General features: G+C 39.0%; 1 protein-coding gene across 5 annotated transcripts in view; it reads left to right on the forward strand.

Annotated features, from left to right (window-relative positions):
- The window catches only part of TRAK1 (trafficking kinesin protein 1), a 78,725-nt gene extending 51,292 nt beyond the window's left edge, over positions 1 to 27,433 (forward strand). For 2 of the 5 annotated variants that reach the window (XM_018561074.1, XM_018561073.1), the window contains exons 9-15: positions 509 to 646; positions 1,574 to 1,650; positions 4,541 to 4,783; positions 6,655 to 6,971; positions 14,642 to 14,971; positions 22,226 to 22,328; positions 25,522 to 27,433. In XM_018561074.1, coding sequence (XP_018416576.1) covers positions 509 to 646; positions 1,574 to 1,650; positions 4,541 to 4,783; positions 6,655 to 6,971; positions 14,642 to 14,971; positions 22,226 to 22,328; positions 25,522 to 26,296 — 1,983 coding nt within the window. In that variant the 3' untranslated portion in view covers positions 26,297 to 27,433. Of the gene's footprint in view, positions 1 to 508; positions 647 to 1,573; positions 1,651 to 4,519; positions 4,784 to 6,654; positions 6,972 to 14,641; positions 15,432 to 22,225; positions 22,329 to 25,521 lie in introns of those variants that run through there. The other 3 variants (XM_018561075.1, XM_018561076.1, XM_018561077.1) reach the window with 3 other exon arrangements.
- The last annotated feature ends 404 nt before the right edge of the window (positions 27,434 to 27,837 follow it).

The following is a 27,837-nucleotide window of genomic DNA, read 5'->3' on the forward strand; positions in this document are numbered from 1 at the left end:
CAGGAGCCAAAATGTTTTATTTTTCTTTCCTATACACATACATCAGTACACACACATAAACATTGATGGTCAGTGGCAGTGTTAATCCCTCCCCCCTGCATTGGTGGCCAATGGCAATACTGTTAACCACCTTCACTGTTTCCTTATCTGCTCCCTCCCCATTCCGTCTCCTTATGACGTTGTAACAGGACTGCCAGGTGGAGATCACTCTGCCTGACAGTGATTTATATCAGTGCTAGGGGCAGGAACGCAGATCGCGTCCCAGCACCCTGCTGCCACTCTGCATAGTGCCCAACAGGTGGAGGACACAGTGGGCCACATGAAGGGAGTTGGCTGTACAGATGATCACCAATGCCGAGCACTGATCTGTATATGCAGGTCACACAGATTTCTAACAGAATATTTATTATTTAGGTGCATTACCATATTTTCCATCTCACAGTGGTTTGTACAGAAATTAATATCAGTATTTTTAGTGGTTTACTCTTCTTTTTTCCACTGTATTTAGCTGCGGGAGCTGGAGGACAAGTATGCAGAGTGCATGGAAATGCTTCACGAGGCACAGGAGGAGCTGAAGAACCTTAGAAATAAAACCATGCCAAATGTAATTTCCCGGCGTTATCACAACCTGGGTGCATTTCCTATGGTAAAAATATTTTTCTTTTTTTTGTGCCCACTATAAATAATATGCCTGTACCAAATGGATTACTCAGTTTTGGATGGAGTTTTGTCTCAAATGCCTTGTTAAATGCCTGGTGACCACAGTTGTTTTTTGTTTTTTTTTTATAATCCATCTCGTATATGAAATGACCGATTCTTCCTACTTGGCATTTAAGGACAATGTGTTGATGCTGTTGCAGGGAATTTAATCTGGCTTAAAAATGTCTAAGGTAGCAACAGTATTGAAGTGCATGCAACATGTGCTGCCTGCAAGTGTATATGTTAGATTTCAGATCAAACCCTATATCCCCTTGGAGATTCTTACATTCTAAGGCCAGACTGTACATAGGGTATTGACTTCTGCAAATTGACAAAAGGCTCCCCAGTCCTCCTAGTGCTAAGCTTCTATATGACAGCTAAATGACAGGACCTGGTGTATTCTTAAAGGAGAACTATGGGGTTAAGGCTTTTCCCCATAGCTCTCCTTAGGGTAACGGGAGGACACAAACTAGCGTCCTCCCGTCGCCCTAAGCTCAGTATACCGCGAGCAAATGTATTCACTCAAATACACTATAGTTTGCTTTTTAAGAATGCATATTGTACTTGTCAGACTGATTCATTTGGTATTGTGTGATTTCATACCCATAGTACTACCGTCTTTCCTCTTTGTGATATTATTGCTAAAGGGAGCAATAGTTCATATCAGAACATTGAAAGGCTTTTGAGTGTAGCCTGCAATAGATGTAACTTGAGATACTTAATTCCTGGATCATTAAATAAAAAAATATTGCGGCCAGTGTTTGCTCTTTAAATGTCATAGTTGTCACCCTAAAGCCAGGAACAGTTTTTTTGCAGAATCTGTTGTTACAGTGACTAATACCCTTCTAATTACTAATTTCTTGTTATATTACAGGACTCTTTAGCAGCTGAGATAGAGGGATCCATGAGAAAAGAACTTCAGATTGATGAGTCGGACCCCCTTGAAATGAAGTAGGACACATTTTACACTTCTGATAAATAAAATAACCAATAAACCAAAATAACAATCAGGGTTGTTTGATAAAGCAAAAACAGATTAGATACGAGCAATTACATTCTAATGTCTAAGACCCATCCAAAGTCCTACCTACTACCTTGGGTATATGCATATGGCAAAAAGCTTTGTATCATGTTCAAAATGTCCTGTTTGGCAGTGCAGCAAACACAGTCACATGATCCATTTACCGATCTTTGGTTTGGAATGCGGTTGCAATTCTTTACTGGCTCTGTTGCAAAAAAAAAATCTATATATAAATGCACATTTTTTTTTCTTTTGTGAAGAAGTGTGCATTTATTTTAGTTTTTTTCTAAAAGGTGAAATTTCCCTTTAATGGTTTATGGGAGTAGCCTTTTTATCAGAGCAGCTGTGTGGGGAAAAATATTTTAGGACTTGTTCTACAGCGCTCATGGGACCAATAGGTAAGGGTAAAACATTTTTTTGCATAACGGTAAGGGAATATCTTTTCCAGGAATAACTGTTTATTAGGCGAATTTCTCACTTTGTAGAACGTTCCTCTCAATTTCTGTTGTGTCTCCTAGATGAAAATTTCTCTATTAGGACTACTCTAAAAGCAGATAGTGAGGCCAGGGATGTCTTGTTTTCAAACTATTTTACTGTTAAGAATATGTGAATACTTTTAATGTTCATAGTCCATGGGCAAGTACACTTTAATGTTATTGGTATTGTGTTGCATATACCCTGTTTCCCTGAAAATAAGACCTACCCCGAAAATAAGACCTAGTACTATTTTTGGGAATTGCTAAAATATAAGACCTACCCTGAAAATAAGACCTACCCCGAAAATAAGACCTAGTACTATTTTTGGGAATTGCTAAAATATAAGACCTACCCTGAAAATAAGACCTACCCCGAAAATAAGACCTAGTACTATTTTTGGGAATTGCTAAAATATAAGACCTACCCTGAAAATAAGACCTACCCCGAAAATAAGACCTAGTACTATTTTTGGGAATTGCTAAAATATAAGACCTACCCTGAAAATAAGACCTACCCCGAAAATAAGACCTAGTACTATTTTTGGGAATTGCTAAAATATAAGACCTACCCTGAAAATAAGACCTACCCCGAAAATAAGACCTAGTACTATTTTTGGGAATTGCTAAAATATAAGACCTACCCTGAAAATAAGACCTACCCCGAAAATAAGACCTAGTGTGTTTTTTTGAGCTCCCAAAAATATAAGACAGTGTCTTATTTTCGGGGAAACACGGTATGATGCAACTTAAGAGAACTATGGGGTACATGTTTTTCCCCATAGTTCTCTTTAGGGTCGTGGGAGGACATATACTAACCTCCTCCCGTGACCCATTGCTCCGTATATTGCAGCAATATACTGAGAGCATCGCCGCTGAGACGGATCCCAACAATACTGTTGAGATCCACCCAGCTGCGTGAGTGACAGCTGGCTCTGCCTCATCTGGCTCTGCCTATCTAGAGGCAGAGCCAGCTGTGCCCACCCCCTCCCCTGTTCGTTCCTCCACACAGCGCTGGAGAAGGGGATGGGGAGAATCCCTGCAGGGAGCTGTGACTGACGGTCACCACTCACTGCAGGGAGACGATCGGTAAGTGAGCAGATCGGTGCATGTTTTTGCTCACTTCCTGTCAATAGAGCCGACCTGCGACAGCTTCATGGTCACAGGTCGGCGCTAACTATGATTATGAGTGGAAATCATTCACCTCATAGTTCTCCTTTTTAAGGTATCTCAACAAACACTCTCCAAAGCTGCCCATACACCTTGCAAAACTTTTCATCCGATGATTGAACCGTCGTACGATTTTCGTACGTCTGCCCCGATTATCGCATGGATCAATCAGCAGTTATTTACAAAAAAAAGCACCTGGACGAATTGCGGTAATCGACCGCACGTATTTTCGTTTGCACATGAGCAATGTAAATCGTACAAATTTTGACGTACAGAAACGCCACCAACCTTGCGAAAATCGTACGATTGACCGAAGTTTTCTAAAATGCTGGTTAGTCAAAAGTCGATCGATTGTACAGTATCTGAGGCTGTACATGGCCCATCAACCTTACGAATATCGGATGAAAACGTGATCGCATGCGAAAATCGGACGATATTCGTAAGGTAAATAGGCACCTTTACATGAACTCCTTTTTGTGTTTATATCTAGTTGATTAAGGACATGGGTTATGTTATGGTACATTGCTTACAGGGGAAGTATAGTTGTAATCAGAGTATACTTGAACTGTTTGCCCACCCATCCCTGACCTTAACCAACCCCCCCGCCTCTCCTGCATACAAACTGAGGTAGGAGATGATCCCATTGAATTAGTTTGGTTCTTTTGGTATCTACTGAGCATGCACTAGCAGCAGAAAAAAAATTCCAAACCAGTAGGAATTAAACATTGTGGCTGGTTATGGTTGCAAGCACTCGGTAAGTATGCACCTGGGCAGCGGAGGGTAGGTTAAAGTTGGAGGACAAATACCAAGTATACATTGTTTAAAAGTATCTTTGCTCTTGTTCTTATTCTTCATGCTTTTATATATGTTGCAAAGTTCAATGCATACAGTCACCGTATGTCCATATTAAATGAGACATTGTACAGAACAGTGTTTTTTGTGGAGAGTGCAGTAATATATAACAACCAATTATATTTCATACTGATATCCGAGAGGTTTTTTTTTTTTACTATAGATAACTTTATAGTAAACTAGATAGCTGCACTTTGCATATTGCTCGCTCTCTTCTTGAATAAACCTAATAAAGTACTAGAATGGAGAAAATGATTGTGCGCTATAAAAGAGTAATAATATTAATAAGAATGATTAGCATAAGATCTATCCCTCTCTCTCCTAGTGGCAATCATCAGAAGCGTGTGTTTGACACAGTGCGGAATGTCAACCAGGTAGTAAAACAAAGATCTCTGGCTCCTTCTCCAATGAACATCCCTGGCTCTAACCAGTCGTCTGCTATGAACTCTCTAATGTCAAGCTGTGTCAGCACACCACGCTCGAGCCTCTATGGAGGGGATATCTCTAACATAGTTATTGATAACAAAACTAATAGCATTATCCTGGAGACAGAGTCAACGGACAACAGGTTAGTTTTGTTTGATATACGTATATAGTGATCAGCAAAAAATGTGCATATGTTTTTCTATAAACACAAGGGAATTTATCAAAACTGGAGCAGACAGAATCTGGAGCAGCTGTGATGGCAACCGATCAGATTCTCTCTTTCATTTGCAAAGCTTAACTGAACAAACTGAATAGAGAAGCTGATTGGTTATTATGGGCATCTGCTCCAGATTTTCTCTGCTCCAGATTTCTCTGCTCCAGTTTTGTTAAATTCCTCCCAATGTGTAGATGCACTTTCCAAAGCATTACACAAGGATAAGGATCTTTTATTGTCATCTACATGGTTGTCAATTTTGAAATCTCACTGGCTAAAAATATTGCTACGTTTTTAAAAATGAGGATTCTTTGGTCTTGTGATAAATGCACCTTGCATCTGACTGTATAACATGCTTCTGAGATAATTCAGAGTTAATTGACAGGTTCATTTAACCTGCACTTGATCTCCTCCTTACCTGATTTGGACCTGAAAGTAGTGTATGGCCAGCTTTAGGGACCCCTGACACTGAAACTAAAGAACCAGCTTTAGACAAAGTAAAGCTAAATCAGAAGCTAATTAAAGTGACAAACTCAGGAGTTAAATCATATAAATGCATTCAATTACCCCAACTATTAACAAACATGTATCTTATTTGTGAATCACTCAGCTGTAGATCCTAAAATCACCTCTGAATTGGTTCTGACACTGTCCTTCCTTCTGGAGGGTGACTACTTTTATTCCCCATGGTCCCTGCGTGTGTTGTAAAGTAGCCACCACTACAAACTCATGTGATAAGACGATAAATTCAATGCAAATTGGCTAACTAAACAGGAGATTGTAGTCCATTTTTTAGTTCATTTATTTTGTTATTTTTTCCAGTGTTGCTTAACAAGAAATTGAAAAAAAAAAACCATTTTGACAAATTATAAAACAAAATGTTATTTACAGTAAAGATATTTTTTTAAAATCATAACACTGACCAAAATAGAAAAATAATACGTTTGTACACCGAGTGGCCAGTTTATTATGACCACCTGACGTTTGTAGGCAAATTAGCTATAATTTCGCGCTGAAGTTGCTAGAGGGCCTGACCATTATAAATAGGGAAGCAGGTTGTTTACCACGACAGTAGAAGTGATTTTTTTCTGAAGATACGGGGAAACAACGCGATCTAACAGCCTTTGAACGTGGGATGATTGTTGGCGCGAGCCATGGAGCGAGTATCAGCAAAACAGCAGAATTCGTTAAATTTTCAAGAGGGGCTCATTGTTAAAGTTTTTAAAGACTGGACTGTCAGCCGAAAATCTGGGTCTGAACATGCGAATTGTGGCCATCAGCGACTAGTCAATGTTAGGGAAGAACGGAGAGTGGCAAGACTGGTACAAGACAACAGAAGGGCAACAGTGCAGTGTCAGATTCCTCGCATCACCTTTCAACATCTCGTGGAGTCACGAGGCGGCCCAACGAAGTAAACTCGTGGAGTTATCTCGTGGCCCAACGAAGTACTGATGGGGTGGTCATAATAATCTGGCCATTCAGTGTATATATTACTTTATCCTAAGTAATGACAAAGTTATCGCCAAATAAACAGGCCCATGGTAGAAATTGGTCAAAATTGCTCTGGTCTGGTAAGGGGTATACAGCTATGAATGCTGAACTGGTTATCCCCCTCCTCCAGTAACCTGAAGCAAATAAATTGCTTTGGAGAGTGGTCTCCTCTGAAGTTATTTTACATGGATATAGGTTTGTAGATGTGCTGTGCCGTGTTTTTTGGCTGTGTGTTTATTTACAAAAAGAAATAAGCTATATTTTGTCCTGTTCCGTGCACTATATGTTTTTGTTTTCTTTGTCTATAGTGATGATAAGAACAAGAAGCCTGGAACACCGGGCACTCCAGGGTCTAATGACCTAGAGACAGCTTTGCGGCGGTTGTCCCTTCGGAGAGAGAACTACATCCTAGAGCGCAAGTTCTTTGAAGACGATCAAGAGCGGAAGCTGCGTAGCCTTGCTGAGAAAGAAGAGCTCCGCAGTGGGTCTCTAACGCCTACAGAAAGCATCATGTCCTTGGGCACCCACTCCTCCAGGTTGTCAGAGTTCACTGGCATCTCAGGAATGTCCTTCAGCAGCCGCTCTTACCTGCCAGAGAAACTGCAGATCGTGAAGCCCCTAGAAGGTGACAAGGGGCCCAGGCCCTTCTATGTTTTGCTTAGTGAATCCTTGTGGTCTCTGATACATCACCAAAAAGCAGGCACTTTACACAACTCGCACTCTTTCTATTTTAGGGACAGCCACCCTCGATGTTGGTTTGAGGTCTTTTAGAGTTAATGCTATATAGCAGAGTTCCCAACCTTTCTCAGCTTGTGTACCATACATACAGTACCGGTTAGATAAAGAAAAAGAAAAAAAAATAATTGAGGATGTACAAATGTGTAATTCTTAAGCTGTAACTAGCAATAGGTATTAATTCCTTAACTGATTTCTAAAAGGTCAAGCTTGGTTTGGGTTAGTGTACTCGGCACGCCCTTAACACACTTTGTTCTGATGTAATGACTAAACAAGTATAGGGGAAACAGAGTAGTGAAAGATTAAAACCCCTGTCAGGTTTTTATTGGTTGGAAACATATCCTGACCGTGCTAAAACCTGACAGTAGTTTTAATCCCGCTCCACTGTCCTGTTTGTGTCTCTGGAAATATTTACTGTCAAGAAAGGGGAATATTTAACAAAACCGAAACACAAACTTTCCTGAAACTTTGTTTTAAATGACACAGAATGTGTTTAATGGTGCAGGAGTAACAAATAGGCCGTCTAGGAGTTCCTTCTGAGATTCTGCCGTTAGCTACATATGGAGTAAAAGTCACTGGTTGAGGACCACTGCTTTTATAGGATGTGGTGTAGCAATTGGCTTATAGGAAACAGATGTATTATTATTGTTATCACAAACCACTTTGTTTGTGATGAGATCTAGTATGTATCCTTATTAAGTAAAACCGCATTAGATGAAAAGGGTACAATAGTTACACTTTTAACTGATATTAACCAAAATGATGAGCACAGGTTTACCTTGTATAAGTAAATCATTTGTGGAAATGTTCATACACACATCTTCCTTTAAAGAAGCAGAAATTGTTGAAATTTGGAGAAAACTATCTGAGTTAAATTAATCAGTTTGCAAGTACACAGCCTCTGAAAAAATAATAATAATAATAATAATGTTGTTAGATGGGTTATATATTTGATCTTTAAATTGCCCTTTGGTCATTTGAATCTTCAACACTGTGTTAACATCAGCTACTTTGAATCAGAATTCACTTTTGAGCAACTTGGCAGATGCTGTGCACTTATTAAAAAGCACTTTGAAATTTGTACCTTAATGACAGTCTGAATGTAGAGAGAGTGCTATATAAAACATGGTTAGACAGATATGGCTGTTTAGTCCTAATTGAAGTGTTTCTCTTGATAACTGTAGACCCTTTAACCCCATAACTTAGTCATTACGAGTACATAATGTCTTATTTTGCCACATTTATAAAGCCACCAAAGCCCAGGAGCTTAGTAAAATTATGTCATGGCTTTTTTTGAAAAAAAAAATAAATGCACTTTTAAATGTTTCAACCGCCAAGCACTTTTGAGCTTTTCTGTAATTTATGCTTTGGTATTTACATTCTGCTTTGTGTGTTTACCTGCTGCCCTTATTGGACATCATGTAATGCCATGTGCCCTTGTATCGCTTCTGATCTTTCAATAAAATCTGTTACTTTTCTTCTATCTTCACTTTTGTTTTCCTCTTTATCCATTGAATTCGTTATATTTTGTTTTGTCAATTTGCTTGCTCACAATATAATAGGGGCATATGGTTCATTTGGGAAGCCGGCCTTTCTACTTTTTAAAATTCTGTCAGAGTAGACCTCACTTTGTTCTTTATACACTCAAAAGTAAATCTCCAGGCAGTGTCCAAGGGTAGGTCAAGTTTGTATTGCCTGTGTTGCTATTGGGGAGTTCCCTCACTTTTTATGCTAGTAAAACTTGTTACCAAGGCAAGACATATCTCCAGAGAGGACCCATAGATCTATAACAACATGGGGAAGTGTTTGAACCTTTGGTCACGGGGACAATAAATGAGAGGGAGAATCTCACCTACAAAGCTCCAAAAACCTGACATTGGTTCTTACCCTTCTTCTGCAGTTACTCTAGAATGCTATGAATTTGATACTCAGTGTAATCATGAGTCTGATCTGCTGGTAATTTTGTTCACCCCAAGAAGAATGTCTGATTAAAATTTAGTTTAACAGATTAAAAAGAGTCTTCAGTAAAAGTTTTATTGTATGCCCCTTTTTATATTGTGACTGAGAATTTATAGTTTAGTACGTCCATCGTAATCTTTATTGATTTACAGTATCTATCTTTGTTTTCGATTTTCTTTTCTTATTTCTGCATTTCCCCTTTTCATTCTTTTTATTTTTTTCTTTTACTGCCTTCACCTTGACCATGCTTCCAGCTCAAAGACAAAAAAGGTTCAGGGTGTGTTCTAAGTGCTGTAATCAATGGTATGTATACCTTGTAAGGATTTGCAGCAGAGTGTCAGGCCAATGCATGTCCGAGCTTCCCTTTCATTCCTTTGTTGCTAAAGGTAGTGTATATAGATGCATTGATCCCTATATTAAAATACCTGCATATTGTAAATCACTACTTTAGCTTGTAGGAAGGCAGGGAAATCTCCCCACCTAAGTCTTGTAGAATTATATGAACCCATTAGAGAATCAAATACTTGATTGCATTTAGCTTGCATTTGATATCAGTTCGAGACACTCGTTAGATCATTCTGAATTAATTGGCAGGTATTTCTGACCTGCATTTGACCTCCTCTTAAGCTATTAGAAGTTGCTTTTGCATTGCCATGGACTTGCTGGGGGTGAGGGGGGAGGGGGGTGAAGCCGTACTGGCTCAAAAGCACATGTGTACAGGTCCTTAATCTGTTGGGAGTAGGGATAAGCAGTATTAACTCTGAATCTCCCATTAAACAACTCTGAGGTGTTGCTGTTGTTTTCAGGCTACAGTGAAAGGTGGGGAACTCTCCAAGTTCCTACAAGAAGGTGCCTTAGTCATATAAAAGAATTACATTTTATAAAATCTTCAGTACACAAATCAATGAATTCCACAAGCATGACCTCTTTGTCCCCCAACGTATATCTGTGTGTGTTTTAAAACACACCTGATCCTTCAACACTTCACAACATATTAAAAAAATAAAAATATTAGATTGTTTTGTAGTGTGTTGGGGAAAAGGACATATTTTAGTGTGTAGATGTCTGTTGAGGACCCAGAAAGGGCCAATGCAATTTTAACACTTAAAAAAACATGGGTGGCAAAGTGTGAATAGGCCCAGAAGGGAAATAATAGTTGCTCACTTCCTCACCCTCTCTGTGTGCTTTTGGGTGTATGTTCCTGACTTTCTCTCTGTCAAAGAAGATTGTGTACATTATAACCTAGCTCATTTTATTTTTAGGTTTTACTTGTCACTGAAATAACACTTTGTGACATTGTGCAACACTAGTTGTGGGGAAATTAGTCATCTGGTGTCGTGGCAGAGCTGCTTAGTTTATGACAGGGTGTTCCAAATTATGCAGAAATTCTCTTGAAAAGCACCCAGGCGTGAGTATGTTTGAAAGCCCTATAAAGATTAGGGATCTCCTTCTTGCAATTGCCTAACTATGCTTCACTGTGTACCAGTGAAGGGAAATCTTGTGCTTGGCAAGAGAATGTAAAATCTTTTCAACTTACAATGCAGGACTATTGGCCCTATATTGTACTTGATGATGTCAGCATGCAACTGCTGGTCAGAACGTTTTAGAAAAGAGGCTTCAGGGACCAAGTGTACAGATGAAGGGAGCCTGTGGGAGGAAGGAATTTTAAAAATATTTTTTAAACATCCCTTGCACATAATTGGGTATTAAAAGTGAGAAGTCTCTATTTCTTTAGTAACTCAATCCCCCCTGTGTTGTTAATATCTCATTAATTGATGAGACAGAGTCTTTGTACTAGAGCTGGCCACCCATGTATCGATGTGATGGAATGATTGCTGATCATTCAATGTGACTAAAATAATCTAATTGAGCATTATTTATTATAGATATTTATATAGCGCTGACATTTTACACAGCGCTTTACATTGAGCACATTCACATCAGTCCCTCCCCTCAAGGAGCTTACAATCTAAGGTCCCTATCATATGATTACATAGAGGGCCAATTTAGACAGGAGCCATTTAACCTTTCAGCATGTCTTTGGAGTGTGGGAGGAAACTAGAGTACCCGGAGGAAACCCACACAAGCACAGGGAGAACATGCACACTCCTTGCAGATAGTGTCCTTAACCGGTATTTTCAAGGCAGCACTTGAGAATTACAAATAATTATAATAAGAAAGAATTATTAACCCATAAACTCCATTTGATTGACTTGGTGAGCTTTCGATCGATTTCAACGCAGGCAAGTTGTTTGGTGGAATTTTGTTGTTTACTCATTAAATACAAAGGCATGGCTTCCTGGATTTGCTTTGCTCGTATACTTGCTCTCAATAAAAGTCTACGAGACAGTCTGACAGAAAATACTGTCTAATGACATGAAAACCTGACCTGAAAAAGCACAATGATGATTTTCCACTGACACACCTATCGGAAATTCTGTTACTCTATTTTTGAGTACCAACTTCATGTTTAGTGCTCAACCATGCTTTGGACTGTGTGTGTTTTAAAAAAAAAAAAAACTGTAGCAAACACAAGTGAATACCTTTTAATGACATTCTAGATCAGGGACATTGAAATCAAATGATGTGGGTGAGGGATGGAGCTCCAAAATTATTTTCATTATTGAACCAAAAATGTAATTGGAGAATGTGACTTGATATGTTGGGTAACTTACAAACAACATTGTCAGTAACTGTACCTCTATTCTGTTTTTTGATTGCACAAAAACAGCTTAAATCGCACCAGCCCTTCTGTTCCTAGCTATACATATGCAAAGGAAAACCAACCTTCTGACATTTTTTACAATTGATATTGATACTTATACCTAATAGGACTGGTCATGATTATGATTTCAATAGTCTGGGGAAGGTGTATGGGGACATATTTGGCAATCCAGTGGGGTCTGAAATCTTGAATAAAGGATAGAACCCCTCTTCTAGGGGGTGAGTGTTTTTGTCTTCAAATTCCAAAACCTCAGTGAAGCTATAGCAGATTAAATTAAAAGAGAGAAATTCCTCAATCTCATGATTTGCCAGTGAACTTTTATGAATCATAGAAATAAACAATCTTACCATCTGTCTTAAAAAGAAATGCTCAGTTACTCATGAAATGAGCTTGATCAGGAGTTCACCCTCAAAACTTTCCTTGAACCTCTGCATACAAACAAATTTAATAATTAGCAAAAGTACCTGCTCACTTGCAGATTTTTGATTAGGAAGTCCATCTATTCAGCTTTCATGTTAAGGTACATCTAAAGGCTCCTGCATGAGTCTAAACGAGTCCCAAATTCAGTTAGTTTGTGTTGCATAAGCCCCCCTAAAGTAAACAAAAAAAACATCCTTTAGTTTTCCTGACTCATCCAAATCCTTTTTTTTTTTTCTTTACATGCTCCCCCTCAAAGACATTTCAGCACACAGTGGGAGGGTTTCAGCAGCAAAGGCAGTGCTGCCAATCCAGAAAACAGTGGGCAGGACTAGGTATGTCTAGGTGCTGATTGACAAGCTACATGCTTGTGAAGTAACAATGCTAATAGCTACAGCCCCTACAACATGCCACTGTACTGCAAGCAGGCACAGCCTACATGAGAATGGTATTGCTGCTCTGAATTAGGGGCAGTGCAGCATTGTTGCCACCCTATGACAGGAAGTTGCATTAGAAGGACTTTACTGACAGACTCAACAGGTATCTGTGGGAATTTTCAGGGATTTAAGATAAAACTGTAATACCATTGTCATGCCATTGCAATATTTTCTTTTCTTATGTACGCATAATAATGATATGCATCAGTCTTAAACTGTAGCCTTTCCAGTACACAAAACCCTTCAAGGTCCGCTTATTTAGTAGGTTCTAAGAAAGGGTAGACAATAGACAAAATTGGTGCAAGAAAACCAGCAGATCATTGAAATAGCTTCAAGGAAAAGGGGAGGCTATCACTGTTGAAATATTTTTGAAAAAGTTAGTTCTCCTGTATCCTTTCACGGTATCTGGGTTAGCTACTCTGGATTCACTACTTTCAATAAAGTCAGACAGGTAGAGGTAGCATTTTGGGATGGCAATCACCTTTGACAGCCAACATATTTCTCTTGGTACATGCTTTGTTTCAGTGGCCCGCAGCTGGAAAAATTTGACTTATTCACATATCTTTTTATGTTGTTAACATCTAGTAATAAAAGAAATGCCCCTTGTTGACCACTGGTATTGTATAAGTTGCCATATACAAGCTGAATGTTCGCTTAATTAGATGTTATCTGGCAACAGTCTGGTATAAGGACAAATACATTATTTTGTCAGATTGGTATCACAGGTTAGGTAGAAAGTCTTTTTGTATAACTGTCGCTGACTGTGTATGTACAAAGTGTAAGAGTGATTTCATAGTTTCCTCCAAAAAGATTTGGCTGCCCGTTCATTCATCAGGTTGTGAGGCATTATTCGCAATGCTTTATTCATTAATGTTTGGAAAGAAAGCTTAGGCTGCATATGAAATGTATTTTCATATTGTGTGTTGGCATGCCTTGAATTGCATTGTGGTAATGTGGAACTTAAGTCTAAAAAAAACGCATTGCTGGCAACTTTTTACTGCGGAAGAGGCTCTGTATGTCTCATGTGCCAGCGATGTTGTTTAAAAAAAACAAAAAAACACTGAGCCATGCAAATGGAGCTCAGGGTAAATTCTTGGCATGTCTTTGGTGCAGGGATGCAGTAAATGTGCAGGAGTTATGTCATCCCAGCCAATCCAGATGGCTAAAGATGCTCAACCCAGAAAAAGACTGGGTGAACGTGGCAGTGGCTAAGCGACAAGGGGGACTGTGACCATCTCATTGCTGGTTGGGGCACATTGACAGGTTAGTCTGTCAAAGTGCAAATATGCTGTACATACCTGAACCTTCTGTAAAAACCCCTGAGCTCTGGTAGCATAGTTTTAAGTGACACTAAACTCAGGAGTTAAATCTTAATACACTCCAGTACCTTTTAACTATTAACAAAATTGTATCTTATTTGAGTATCACTCGGCTGTAGATCCTCAAATCATCTCTGAATTGGTGCTGACACTGTGCTTCCTTCTGGAGGGTGACTACTTTTATTCCCCATGGTCCGTGTGTGTGTTGTAATGTAGCCACCGCTCCAAGCTTGCTTCCTTGATGCACTACAATCTCACTTTAATTTATTCATTTGTATTGAGATTGTAGTCCATCATGGGAGTGAGCTTGGAGCAGTGGCTACTTTAGCTTTTATGGTGGAATATAACCCACTGATCTAAGCCATTTTTTAACCAATATATACTTTGCTTATTACTATGGTAATATATATCTATATATAGATCTATACTGTATTATACACTTACAAAAGGCAACAAACACATTCAGATTTAGTCTCCTTTTATTGTCTGCATTTTGGGAATCCTTCTCTTTAACTGAACTTATTGTAGAGTGTAACTTGATAAACATAGGCACAATTGTGTTCAGACCCTGATGAACTGTATCACAGCCTTTCTATATCTGGGACAAGGCTTATAAATAGATAATTCTTGTTTTTTTTATGTTGGAAGGTATATTCCTGTAACGTATAGCTGTACCTGAACACCAGTTTTCTTGCCTTTTCAGGATCAGCAACTTTACATCAATGGCAACAGTTGGCACAACCACATCTTGGAGGAATCCTGGATCCTAGGCCTGGTGTTGTTACCAAAGGCTTCCGAACCTTAGATCTGGACCAGGAGGAAGTGTACCGCTTCACAGACTATGAAGAAGATGAGACAGGTGACATTCCTTACAAGAGCTTAACTACCTCGAGTTCCGTCCATCACTCAGAGACCTCAGGTGAGAGGTCTCAAGCACAAGTGACTGTGTCTGACAGCAAGAATTGTTCAAGCCTTTCTCATGCTGCCCCCGAGGATTTGCAAGAGCCCGCGACAGACGATGATGAGGGGTCTGGTGAGGGATCCTCCTTACGTCCTGTAAAATGGACATCTTCACAGGATATTAAATATTGGGCCATTTTCACCTCCACACCACAACACATCCGCACGTGTGTTTCTACATTCAGAAAGTGATCTCCTTACTACTAAACCATTAATCTCTAAATAAGCAGATCCCATTGGTTGCATTTGTTTTACATTTTGCTAGAACCACAGTTTTTCATGTATAAAGGCTGCTAAAAGAACGAGGCTGGCAAATGACGATTTCACATATTTTCACAAATTAGGTGCCAAGCATTTCAAAAAAACGTTTTTGACTGAGTAGTCTTGTAAATGAAAATATTGCATGTTTTAATGTTTGCTTTCTGCAGAAACATCAGGGTGCTGTAAACAAAGTTTACAAGGAATTTGCACTGTGCTAAACTACTTCTAGTGTCACCACTCCAAGGAATGTAAGGCTACCTCTGTAATGATAAAAACCATAGCAGGTTAATCTTCTCGCCAGAGTTCCCAGAGAATAGAAGAAATCAACTTGGAATTCAACCCAGTGGTATGCACTCAAAACTGACATTTTGGTTTTGGATGTTCTAAAGTGCTAAATCATGAAAGGCTATTTATTAATTTCTTTGCATTGGCCTTGCTTGCAACACAGCATGTTGGTAATAACTTAAATTGCTATGTAGCAAGAGATTTTAATCTCCTGTGAAGTTTAACCATCAGCCATTCGAAGACACTTGTAGCAATAAGGCTGCCATTGCCGATCTTCTCAAAATGTTATCTCAGTGGTAGGCAACCTCAGCACTCCAGCTTTGGTGAGAAACTACAAATCCCATGAATTCTTTACTTAAAGTGACACTAAACTCAGGAGTTAAATTTAAAAAATGCATTTAAATACCTTTTAACTACTAACTAAAATTTATCGTATGTGTATCACTTGGCTGTAGATCCTCAAATCATCTCTGAATTGTGCTGACACTGTACTTCATTCTGGAGGGTGGCTACTTTTGTTCCCTGTGGTCCCTGTGTGTTTTGTAAAGTAGCCACTGCTCTGAGCTTGCTCCTGTGATGTACTACAATCTTTCATTTAGTTTACTAATTTGTATGGAGATTGTAATCCATCACGGGAATGAGTTTGCAGTGGTGGCTACTTTACAATACGCACAGTAGCCATGGGGAACAAAAGTAGCCACCCTCCAGATGGAAGGACAGTGTCAGCACCAATTCAGAGAAGATTTGAGGATCTACAGCCGAGTGATGCACAAATAAGATACATTTTAGTTAGTAGTTAAGGTACTTGAATGCATTGTTAAGATTTAACTTCTGAGTTTAGTGTCACTTTATGTAAAGAATTTGTTAACCGGAAGCTCAGCCTGTTAAGGTGCTCAGAGACGATATATCTCATGATTTGTCTCGTTTGTGGGCAGCTTTAGACAATCCTGGCCTACATATTTCTGGGGAGAAAGTAATATAATAAGTAAGAAAAACTAGTATAATTGCTTCATGTTTCCTGATGGTAAACCAGTGCAGGGATTTACAGTTCCCTTACTTTTACACATATCAATTATCTGTTTATGGAACCAATAAGCACTTACAGTTGCTCACCTTCACCACCTTTACAGTCAAGTACAATCACATGAACATTTTGCATATTGTGCAGGTCATCTTATTCCATAGGAGCTAACCTGTCCATTGCTGTACAAACATTTGTTGTCCATATTGATAGTAGGGGGGGCAAATGTTTTTGCACTTAGGAGCCAGGGTACCAACAACAGTTGATCCTTCTGCTCCCCACCTGAAGAGAATTGCTAGGTATGACCTGAGTGCTCGATTTATTGCCATAAGACATCAATTCAGGGGTTATTCAGATCATATGTGCACATCTTGTCATTTCCTGATGTCTGTGGCCAGCTTTACTAGAAAGCCTTAACAATGTACAACTAACTCCAGACTTGGAGAGCGGTTAGTCTGAAACTACATTGCAATCTACTTGCATTGCCATATACTTTACCTCTTTAAAGGAAACTTATGAGGATAGAAATGTGGGAGCTTCCACTGCTGACATCTAAATGTGAGTATTGTAGTACTGTTGTTGTTATCCTGGCTTCACTAATTCACAATCCTTTGGCATGGTACAAATATCCAGACTTCACCTGCTACGTGCTTGTTTTAGGGCAACTGGGTATTAAAGCCATGATCAGAATAATGGCCTGTACACAATAAAAAAAAAACAGTGGTTGCTCCCATCTCTATCATAGGCTTCATTTACTGTAATACAAAGTTTTAAAGCCGCAGATTCTCATTTGTTGATCTTGGTAAGAATAAATAACTGCTAAAGTTGTTGGCGAAGAGACCCTTTTGTATGGTGATGCATCTGGTAGTTAGACATGTGCTGTTTTTATGGGAAATGTCTTATGCTGCAACAAGTAGGGTTACACTGCCATCTTGTGGAGGTTTGCAAGTAAACAGGTTTCATTTTGTCTTCTGTTCAAAATTGGCAGAGGTGTGCTATTACATTTATAAGTGGATATAATGATGCACATGTTATTATTTACAGTCAAGTACATATTTTAGGTATGCCATTACATCTATATCAGTACACGGGCAGTGTTTTATTAGCAGGGAGAACTCATTTGTTCCTGTTTTGGCTTGTAGTAATTTTACACAGCATTTCACAACTTTATAGGAGTCTGGTCACTTTTGTAGTGACTTGTTAATGTGTAACTCCACCTTAAAAAGAAATTTGGTAATATATGACGTATGCTGTCCTCAACTTTATCTAATGTGAAATGTTCAAACTGTTACTTCCTGCAAGATACATATAGACACTGCTGTTAACAACATGACTGTACACATCTGGAGCTGCGCTTGGCCATGCTATAACTGGTGTGCCGAGCTATTCTTAAGCTGATTTTGATAACCTTACAGTTGTAGCACAGTTGGGCAAACAACGAGCACAATTATCCGTTATCAAAGCATACATCTGTACCAAATTAGAGGGGAAATAACACAATGAATCCTCATGATAGGCATATGCTTCTGTGCAGGGTTAATAAATCCGTACCAGAAAAGTTCTATACCATCAGAGGCTTTAACACTCTGAATAAATATATAAACCAGTAATTGATTTCACAGGCTGTATACTTGTTCCAGGTCATTGGTTCAAGAATTGGTCAGAGATAGTTGGGGAGCTAGCAAATGTAGTCGTTTAGCAGTGGCAGCCTACAGATATCTCACAATACCAATTTACTTTCAATATTCCACAAGTCTGTAGATTCTTCTTAACATTAGGTGAATTTGGAATATTTCTTATTGGTCACAATGAACAATCCCAAAACCTGCACATCATAGGAAGCTCTTTTCAGCAGTATCAGATTTGCCATAAAGTTAGAGTTAAAAGTCAAGAGTTGGAGTAGCAGTTGTTACTGGACTTAGGAAAGAGTTTGTATACCATGTCTTGAATACTAGTTCTTGTGACCGTGCATACTTGCATATAAATGATTTATATTTGTCCCCTTATTAAGCTTTTACTTTCTTTGGCTGCTTTGCCTGACACTTCGAGATACTTGTCAGACTAGAAATACTGGAGCTGGAATCCATGTATTTGCTTTACAGCTTACTGAGTCAGTGACCTATAACAAGAATGTGGATGTAAGGTGTACAGGTCAATGACTACATTTGGAAGGAAGGATTAGGATGACCAATCCAGATCTCGCATTGACAATTTCTCCTAATGTGTATGTTTTAAGCTTGTCAAAGTTCCGAAGGTCACCTAAAGTCTGACAATTCCTGCCCTCCTCAGCAGCTATTGTGTGAGGTCATGCAGTTATTAAGGCACACCTCTCAGACTTTTAGTGGCCTCTGATCCCCTGACTCAAGATGATGTATGAGGCTTTGATAGACTCATACCGAGTAAAGCTAAATAAGGGGTTGAATAAAAATATTAGTAATGCCGCATAGTTATATGTGAATGAAAACTCATATTCTTGATAAGCCCAATCATGAGTGGTTCACTTTAAATTCTGACACTAGAGCATCTTAAAATTGAGAATGCTGCCTTCTGCATTGTCAGGGACAACACATTTTTACACTTGTATGTGTCTGTAATATAATGTGCACTTTTCTATCTAGAATTACTGAACTTCATAGTATAGGGATCATATTTTAAATGTTTGTTTTCATTTTATTTACCGCACTCATCATGCTATATTCAGTCCTGCCACTTTTTTTTTTTTCTTGAATTTTAGAGAAACATACTGTATATTTATGTAAATAGGATCTGGTCCTCCATGGATAGTTTTGCACTGCTAAATGATCTTTTTGCACTAATGGAAACTATTTTTGTACATATTTGTTGATACATTTCCATGAGATTTTATGGGACAAAGCTAAATGCTCTTATTAAAGGGAGTTTTGAAATACTTAAATCATGCATATTGTGTTCCATCTTTTTTGGTGTAATATTTTTATGTTTGATACTGTGGTAGTTTGTAACATTTTTTTGTTATTCATTTATTTTACAACAGCTAGACAGATGAAAGTAGAATGAGAGCATATACATTCCAAGTATTCCAATTATTTCATTGCTGTCCAGTTATCTGTGTAATTGCATCAATTATAAAGAAGAACTGTGGGCAAAGAAAAAAACTTACTCTTGCAGTGGGACCACCCACATGCTGCAAGAGTTAAGTTCTCATTTTGCCTAAGGGACTCAAAGCTGCTTTACTGGCTCCCTGCAGGCTGCTATACTAGTTCCTGCAGCCTCCTTCCCCCCTTTTGCTCTGGCGGTCTAAGGACCACTGACATCATCATGTCTTATGTAGGTCCATTTACCTACATTAGATGTGAGGATGCCGAAGAACATTCCACCAGCGGGAACAGAAGGGGAGAGAGCAGGAGCCGGGATCAGGTAATTAAAAGGGCTTTTATTTCCATCCCCTAGACAAAACAAGCACTTAACCCTTGCAGTACAGGGGTAGCCCCAATGCAATGGTAAGTTTATGTTTGTTCTTTGCCCAGAGTTCTTCTTTAACACCTGTAGCCGGCTGAGCAAGATAAAATTCAGGATGTATAGTTGTTGTTATTGTTAACTTGACCGGGCCAGTATAATACAAGCGTGCACTGATGTTGGCATAGCTTTTAGGTTGCAGTAGAACACCAGATGAATCTATACCTAAAATGTCCTTGGTCTAGTCATGTATTCATTAAAAAAACACTCACACACCTACCTATACTTTCCATAATCCTCTGCATGCCAAAATCATGCTGAGTGAAAGTTCCAGCTCTCTGAGAAGGACCTTATGGCATTGTACTGTCAGCCTAACATGTTTCAAGCAGTGAGAGCTGGTAGCAGGATTACAGGGGCAGGAGTTGGAGGTCTATGGGAGGACTTCATCATTGGGTCAGCACAGAACAATGAGCAGGTGTAGAGGTGACACCAAAGTTACAGTGCTTCAGTCACCCACACTAGCATGGTAGCAGTATGTTAGTCACAGTGTATCAGACATGAGAACGCAGAGGGAGAGGCTGTGGGGACCGGTTTAACAGCCAGGAATATCTGAGTATATATTTTTTTTGTTAGATCCTAGATCAAAACAGGCACTTAACCCTTGGAGTGTGGGATTAGCCCTATTGCAAGGGTTAATTTGTCATTTGCCTGGAGTTCTTCTTTATGTGAATACAGTTCTAAGGTTTTTATGTTTGTGACTCCAGTGGGGAGAGTTCTCCTTGCTTTGTGTCTTAGTGACACCCCTGTAACACCAGGATAAAAAGAATGAGGGGAACAGGGGTTACCAGTTCAGGAAGACACACAGAGCAATAAAAGCCTGACAAAGGTTCTAAATGTGGTTTGGGATCACAGACTGTTCTAAAATCTCCAATCTAAAACAAAGAGAACTTTTGGCCGGAGTTGGGTTTAAGCTGACTCCAAGATAAAGGATGTTTTGGCTACATGGTAAATCTTTTGTTTTTCTTTTTGTAAAACCACTAATGCTCATTGAACCTGCAGCTTCAGTTATGTGATGTTAATCCCTTGAAAACATTGGAAAACTCGAGGTTTGTTGAGGAAATGTACATAATGTACAAGCTATCTGCTTACTTTACTGTCGCCTTTCAGTCTGCTCCTTATAAGCAGTTTGTACCTTTATCGTTTCTGTGCTACAATCTTTGCTTGACTCTAATTTTAGCAGCCTTTATAGCTAATCAATAATTGATATAACATTTGGAAGCATTATTATGATTGATCAAATGCCTTCAGTGGTCTTCAAAATGAAGAGATTGCTAATATACTACATAGCACACTTCTTTCCTGAGATATACAAGACTATGGCAATTTTGTATTCACTATAATATTACTCAGGAAAGAATTTTGCTAATCTACATTTCTTTTCCTTACTAATCATACTTTGTCTTCACCTTTCTATCATTGACAGGATCTAAAAAGTTACTCAGTTCTCCCCCTAAACCACACCAGATATAGATATCTATAAATGCCCAAGTGCATGGCAACTTGCCTTGATGGGTTTCCAAAGAACCCATGATCCGTTTCAGCTTCTGCATTATGGCCTGTTAAAATGTCTTTAAATGGGCTTTCGCTCTGTCTTTGTGTACAGTGGATTTGCTTCAAACCACTTAAAACTTTATTGGCAATGTATTACCTACTTTTCATTTATTGCCTTAGCAGTAAATGTTCATTGTCTAGTACATATTAGTTCCACATACAGCACATGCTGTAGAGGACAAACATCGAATCCACTTTAAACATTGGAGAGAAAGATTTGTCGCCCCATAGCAAACAGATATTTGTATTTTTCAATCTGTCCTCGTAAACTAACCAGAATCTAGTGAAGCAACATTTCCATGGTCCATCATTCAAGTTTTTAATACATGGACCTCTGTACGCTAACACTTTTAATCGTTCAGCAAAGCTAAGGGTCAGAGGCACTATGCAGAATCACATAGCATCAGGCTGATCTGATTCAAATTCTGTTGGTTGCTATGGCTAACAGCAATTCTGTCCTCAGCATTAGTGTGATAGTCATCCCTCCAAATTCTATCATGATCGAATGCCCCTTTCAATCGAAAGCTGATTTTGGACATGCTGTGACCAAAGAATGCCATGCTTTGTGATTTAATATAATTTGATGGTTGTGGTCAATATGATTATAAGCTAACATTATTTTTGTAACTCCTTTCTGTACATGCTTCTTCCAAAGATTAGACTTTGATATTGTTTGATATGTGGATAATAGATGTCTTATTGTCTTGTATGTAGTGCACCATCCGGGGAAATGCTTGTCTCAGACCAGCTCCACATTCACTTTTACTACTTGTCGGATCCTGCACCCATCTGATGAACTCACCCGCGTCACTCCAAGGTTAGTTATCACCTCATAACGCTCTGTCCTCTTAAGAGAACATAGTGTTCGCAAAGCCAAAACATATTTTTTTGTTAGACTTTAAAAACCTGTCAGCTTTTTATTGCTGTCTGTTTGCCCACTGAGAATATTCACCCTATTTGTACTGGTGACTCGTCTCTAGTACAGAAATTGAGGGGAAATCCAAAGTTTTTGAGTTGTTGCAGAAAGGAGGGGAAATCTTTCAATGGGAAAACCTGTCATTGAAGAGACCTCCTCTTACTTCCTGTTTTGTCTCTGAGTCAGGAAATGAAACAAAATTTCCATATGGGACTCGGACAGCAATAAACAACCTGACGTGTATTGTTGTCACCAGTGTGTTACAGTAATGTTGTACCTTGCAGTGCTATTTATTTTGAATGGCACCCCAGCACACCACCAATACGCACCTAAACTGCCACGCAGTGCACAATGTGCTTTACAGTATAAAATGCAGCATGCCCCAAATTTTACATGTTTTGAGGTGCTTTACAGCCTATTCTTAATCGGCTACGTAATGCAAACGCACCTCAACATACGAAAACACTTATGCTGTGGTTCATTGCTGTTAGGTGTGTATGGGCTCTAAAACAAAACAAATGTCCAACGCACTCAACAATTTGTCACCAACTATACAGTAAGGTGCACACGAAATGGGCTTCAAACAGTAGACAGTAGAAAGGTATCATGGCACATTTGGTGCAGTGATGCATGGGGGTTCTTAGCTGCCATTGGGATGTGCGGGATCCCTTGTGTGTTCCTGTGCCTTTAAGGAGGTTGCGCTTCCTCCTGACAAACCTGCACCCAACTTGAAATCTTCTGCCCCCATGTGATCCAAGATGGAGACTCTCATAGTTTAGAGTTAGGACCGCACTATAAGAGGTGCCTTGGCGAGGCTGTGCGGCTTTCACATTTTCTGCAGAAGACGTGTATGCAAACCTCTGTTATTAACCTTAGTGTTGAGACAAGTTTTTTTACATGCTGACTTGTGAGTGTGCCATGATGCCTTTCTACTGGGCTCTAAAACATTCCCCGAAAAAGGAAAAGTTTTGGATTTACATAAACTTTAATTTTCTCATGTTTTAAGATCTGCAGGAGAGTCTGAATACAATATACTGTGTGAGTGTTTGTATCACAGGAGTCACACACGGCATATTGTTTACACCTGCAAACAAGAAATGGCTTGTGGACTTAGACTACGTATGTTAACGCTCACTTAGCAGCTGCCTAACCAGAAGCGGTTCTTTACAGGTCATTTGATGGAGAGGAAGAAAGCACTTTATACCAGGTTATTCTAAGAGAAGCTATAGGGCAAGCTCTGTGACTGAGCATTACAGGGGGTGAGCAGTACTACTTTATGGAGTCTGTTGCTTGTTGGAACGCCAGTTTGTTTGAAACAAGATAACATAGAGAATGACAGCGTCTTAACACAGCTAAGAATCTCTAGATGCTTCCTCTCATAGGTTCAATGGCATGTTGTCTTGCTAGACTGATTCACATCAACTAAACTACTGAATTACTACTACTAGCATGTATTTGTAAGTAAAACTGTTAGCATTTTAACATATAAACATACAATACAAAAATATTTTAGTTGACCTAGTGTGTGCAATTTTCATGGTCCTATAACCTGAATGATTTTGGACTGTTAAGTTGGCAAAGCCTTTTTTTGTTTTGTTGCATGTGTAAGCTTCATCCAAAGAGGAAAATATTAGAAATTAAAAAAATAGTAGAAATACATAAAATGTAAGGAATAGATAGGGAATTAGGTTGAGAAACAAAATCGGGTATAACAATTTTGACCTATCAGTGCTGGGGTAGAGTAAGGCAGAATAAGTTTGTCCATGTAATCAATGCCAATTTTGCTTCACCGCAGACACGTGCTTGTTGTCCCTGTGGATGGCTATCAGCTGGACTACTTGGATCAGAACATCTCCATACTATCTTTTACTAAGCTATAAGTAGAGCATCCAGTTATTTATTTTTTGCTACTGCTTTTGGCTCAGCATAAATATTTAACAAAATAATTGCTATACTGATATAAAAAGATTTACCATGTTCCACAGAAAGGCCTTTTTATTCCTGCTTTAAAAATGTTGTCCATTAAATATCTTTAGCTGGCTACATTTAGACATTCTGGAGTTTTTTTGTTGAGCGGCAAAAGTGCTGTTTTTCTGGCCCGCAACTACTATTTACTCTTCTCATTCTGTCTGCGGTGCCTTTTAAAATATAAACTTATAAGGCTCAATTCACAAAGCTAACACACCAGCATAAGTATCCCTAATTTCACAATAGTTGTTTTCATTTCAGTCCAATGTAATTTGAACATTACAGTCACATAGCTGAAAATAGTGCTTTAGGCTTGTCCTAAGGTCCAATTCAAACTTGCCTTTGGGTCCGTCTCAGATTGCTCTATTGGACTCACGTGAACAGCTGCAGGAAGCGATAGACAAAGCAATGACAGCTGAAACAGCCCGCAGCTATTCATTACCATACACATGCAATTGGACATGCTATGATTACCTGTGGATGATTGCCCCTGGATGCAAAGTGATAGCAGTCATTTGAGTTGATGGGAGTTGACTGATAAGATTAGTGTAGAGATGAAGGTGGATAGGCAGTTTTAAAGTAGAAGTTATAGTAAAGAGTTCAAAGGTGGAGGCGAGCTTTAGAGGTATCGAAAGAGGATTCCAGCAAATGGAAGCTGCAGTAGAGAAATCCTAAAACCATGGTTGAGATGGGGTTAGGAGTGATCAAGACATTAAAAGGTGATCGGAGAAGTAACAGCAATTTTGGAAGTATTTTATTCGGGTTTTTGAAGCATAGCAACCTTCATTTTATTCTTAGATTGAAGTCCTTCTTAGCAAGAAGCACTTCTTGTTGGTCTGCACGGTCATATGACAGTGTTGACCAATGAGTGCTTGCCATTTGCAAGCAAAATTTAAAATACAGTGCGCAGGGTGCCACTGCGTTGTACGGAGTACAGGTAGTACACCGGGACAAGTGGAGGGAAAGGAGTGTTTGGCCAAAGGTAAGTACGGCAGGGGAGTGGGGCAGATTTTTTTTCTGCATTTTGAGCATTTGTTTGGTAGAATCTTTCATTTTTGTTCTCCTTTCTCAAGTTTTTTTATTTGCATTGCATTGTAAGAGTTAATCGTTTTATTGTGTTCTGCAGCCTTAATACAACACCCACTCCAGCTTCTGGCATCTTCAGCAATCTTAAATCAACGCCAGCAAGCACACCTTGCACACCTCGACGTTTGAGCTTGGCCGAGTCTTTTACTAACCTGAGAGAATCAACAACCACTATGAGCACATCTCTAGGACTGGTGAGGCTACTCAAAGAGCATGGCATTTCAGCATCTGTGTACAACCCCCAAAGTTGGGACAGGGCTGGAAAGGATCCTTTTATGAACCAATCTCTTCCAAAAATGGCTGTTATACCTTCCACGCCTCCAAACTCGCCTATGCAGACACCAAGCTCTTCTCCTCCTTCCGTAGACTTTAAATGCACTAGCCCACCTTATGATAACTTCCTGGCTTCTAAGCCTGCCAGCTCCATCCTGAAGGAGGTGAGGGAGAAAAAGAACATAAGAAGCAGTGAATGTCAAACTGATGTCTCTGTCTCCAATCTTAATCTGGTGGACAAAGTGAAAAAATTTGGAATTGCCAAAGTCTCAGGACCATCACAAGCATCTGCTGCAGGCGACAGCCACAGGCCTATCATATGTGGCGCAGAGGGACCAGTGCAAGCATATGTTCCTGGTGGCCTTATACCAGAAGGTCTGCCTTTGAATTACCCTCCTGTTGCAAGTGCTATAGGTGGAATTCGTAGGAATCGGAGCTTCCCAACAATGGTAGGATCTAGTATGCAGATGAAAGCACCATCGACACTGGCACCAGGCATCCTAATGGGAGCCAAGTTACCAAAACAGACAAGCTTACGATGAGGAACAGCCAAACATCTTATGACTGGTTTTAAGAGCTGATCATTAGCTGTGCTTCTATTGTGAACCCCTGCATTCAACGGTCATCTTGCGGGGCACGGACTTCCTTTGAATTCCACCTCTCACTTATTTCCTTTTAGCTCGTACTGACAAATCATCATTGTGCCTAGATGAGAAGTGGAACTTTGTATAAATCTGTAGATAAGGAGCATATTGCAATTACATTTTTTTCGCCAAATGAAAGTGGTGACTTACTGATGTTGCTGTAATATTGTAGATAATGGTCATTATAATACTGTACATTAAATTAATGGGGCAGGTGGGGTACTGTATGCACTGACTTGAATAGACTCTTGCAGGATAGAATGCAAAAATAGTTTTAGTATTACATATTAAAGTTTTGGACTGATCAAGGTTTTTATTTAATGTAAAAGGAAATTTAGCCCAAGCAGGTGTGATGTATCCTTGGGTACATTAAGATATTTCCTTTGTTACTGTTCAATGATGCAATAAATTAATACCCTTAATGTAAGGTCTTAAAAATTTAGCATTGCAACTATAGAAGGCTAATTAACAACAAAAGTGATAAAATGTGACCGGAATTTCACAATATCATTTCAGGTCATGTATTTCAATAAAATCTGGTAAAAAGAACTTGGAGTATCTGACATCTAACCAGTTAAGGGAGCCATTTTGTGAACTGATCTGCTTGTCACTCAATTCCTTCCTGAAAATTACCAGTATTTTTTTCAGCCCACAAAATGGCTGCCAGCACTATTGTAGGGTATTGTAAGAATAATGGCGATATACAATATATATGATTGACAGCTGCATTGGCCAATGGTATGGTTACCTGTTGGCATAGTGGATTACTTTGCAATCAGTTCACACAAGTTCTGCACGTTCTGTTCATCATTATTAGCTATTGTCACTGTGCATTAGGATCTATTGTGGATATCCGGAACAAAAAGGGATTAGTAGATCACAAAAGAAGAAAGACAAGACTGTGCTGTCAATAAATTGAAATACTTGAAGAAATGTAATTCTGTAAAGCGAGCTATTGTTGGCTCATGAAGGAACTAGTTTTTTATGTTAAAGAAGGTCAATATATATAGTTAGTGATATTCTAAACCTTTTTTTTTTTTTTTAACCTTTTAGAGCACTAATTGTATTGCTTTTGTTTTTAGGTCACTTGCATTTTAAAGCCTTTTTTATTAAGAGAAAAAAGTCTTACTCCTAGGCCCATATCATTTTGTTTTCTTTTTTTGAAAATGCACATTAGGCCATTCAATAAAGTTATAGTCCACTGTCTCCATTTGCTGCTTCATTCATTTATTTTTTGTGGTATAATTTACGTTACTTTGTTTTAGAATGCACCAAAAATATTTTTCAAAGCGTTTTTCACATGTCCATGGTCTTTAACTTGAGGATGATCAGCACGGAGTATGTCAGCAAAAAATTTCCTGAAAGATTGTACTAAGCTGAATGAGTTGCACTGCATACACATTTAGTATGCAGCCCAAGTAGCACAGGCAATAATGGAT

This window comes from Nanorana parkeri, unplaced genomic scaffold, assembly GCF_000935625.1.
Source record: "Nanorana parkeri isolate BGI_ZX_2015 unplaced genomic scaffold, ASM93562v1 scaffold498, whole genome shotgun sequence".
NCBI lineage: Eukaryota > Metazoa > Chordata > Amphibia > Anura > Dicroglossidae > Nanorana > Nanorana parkeri.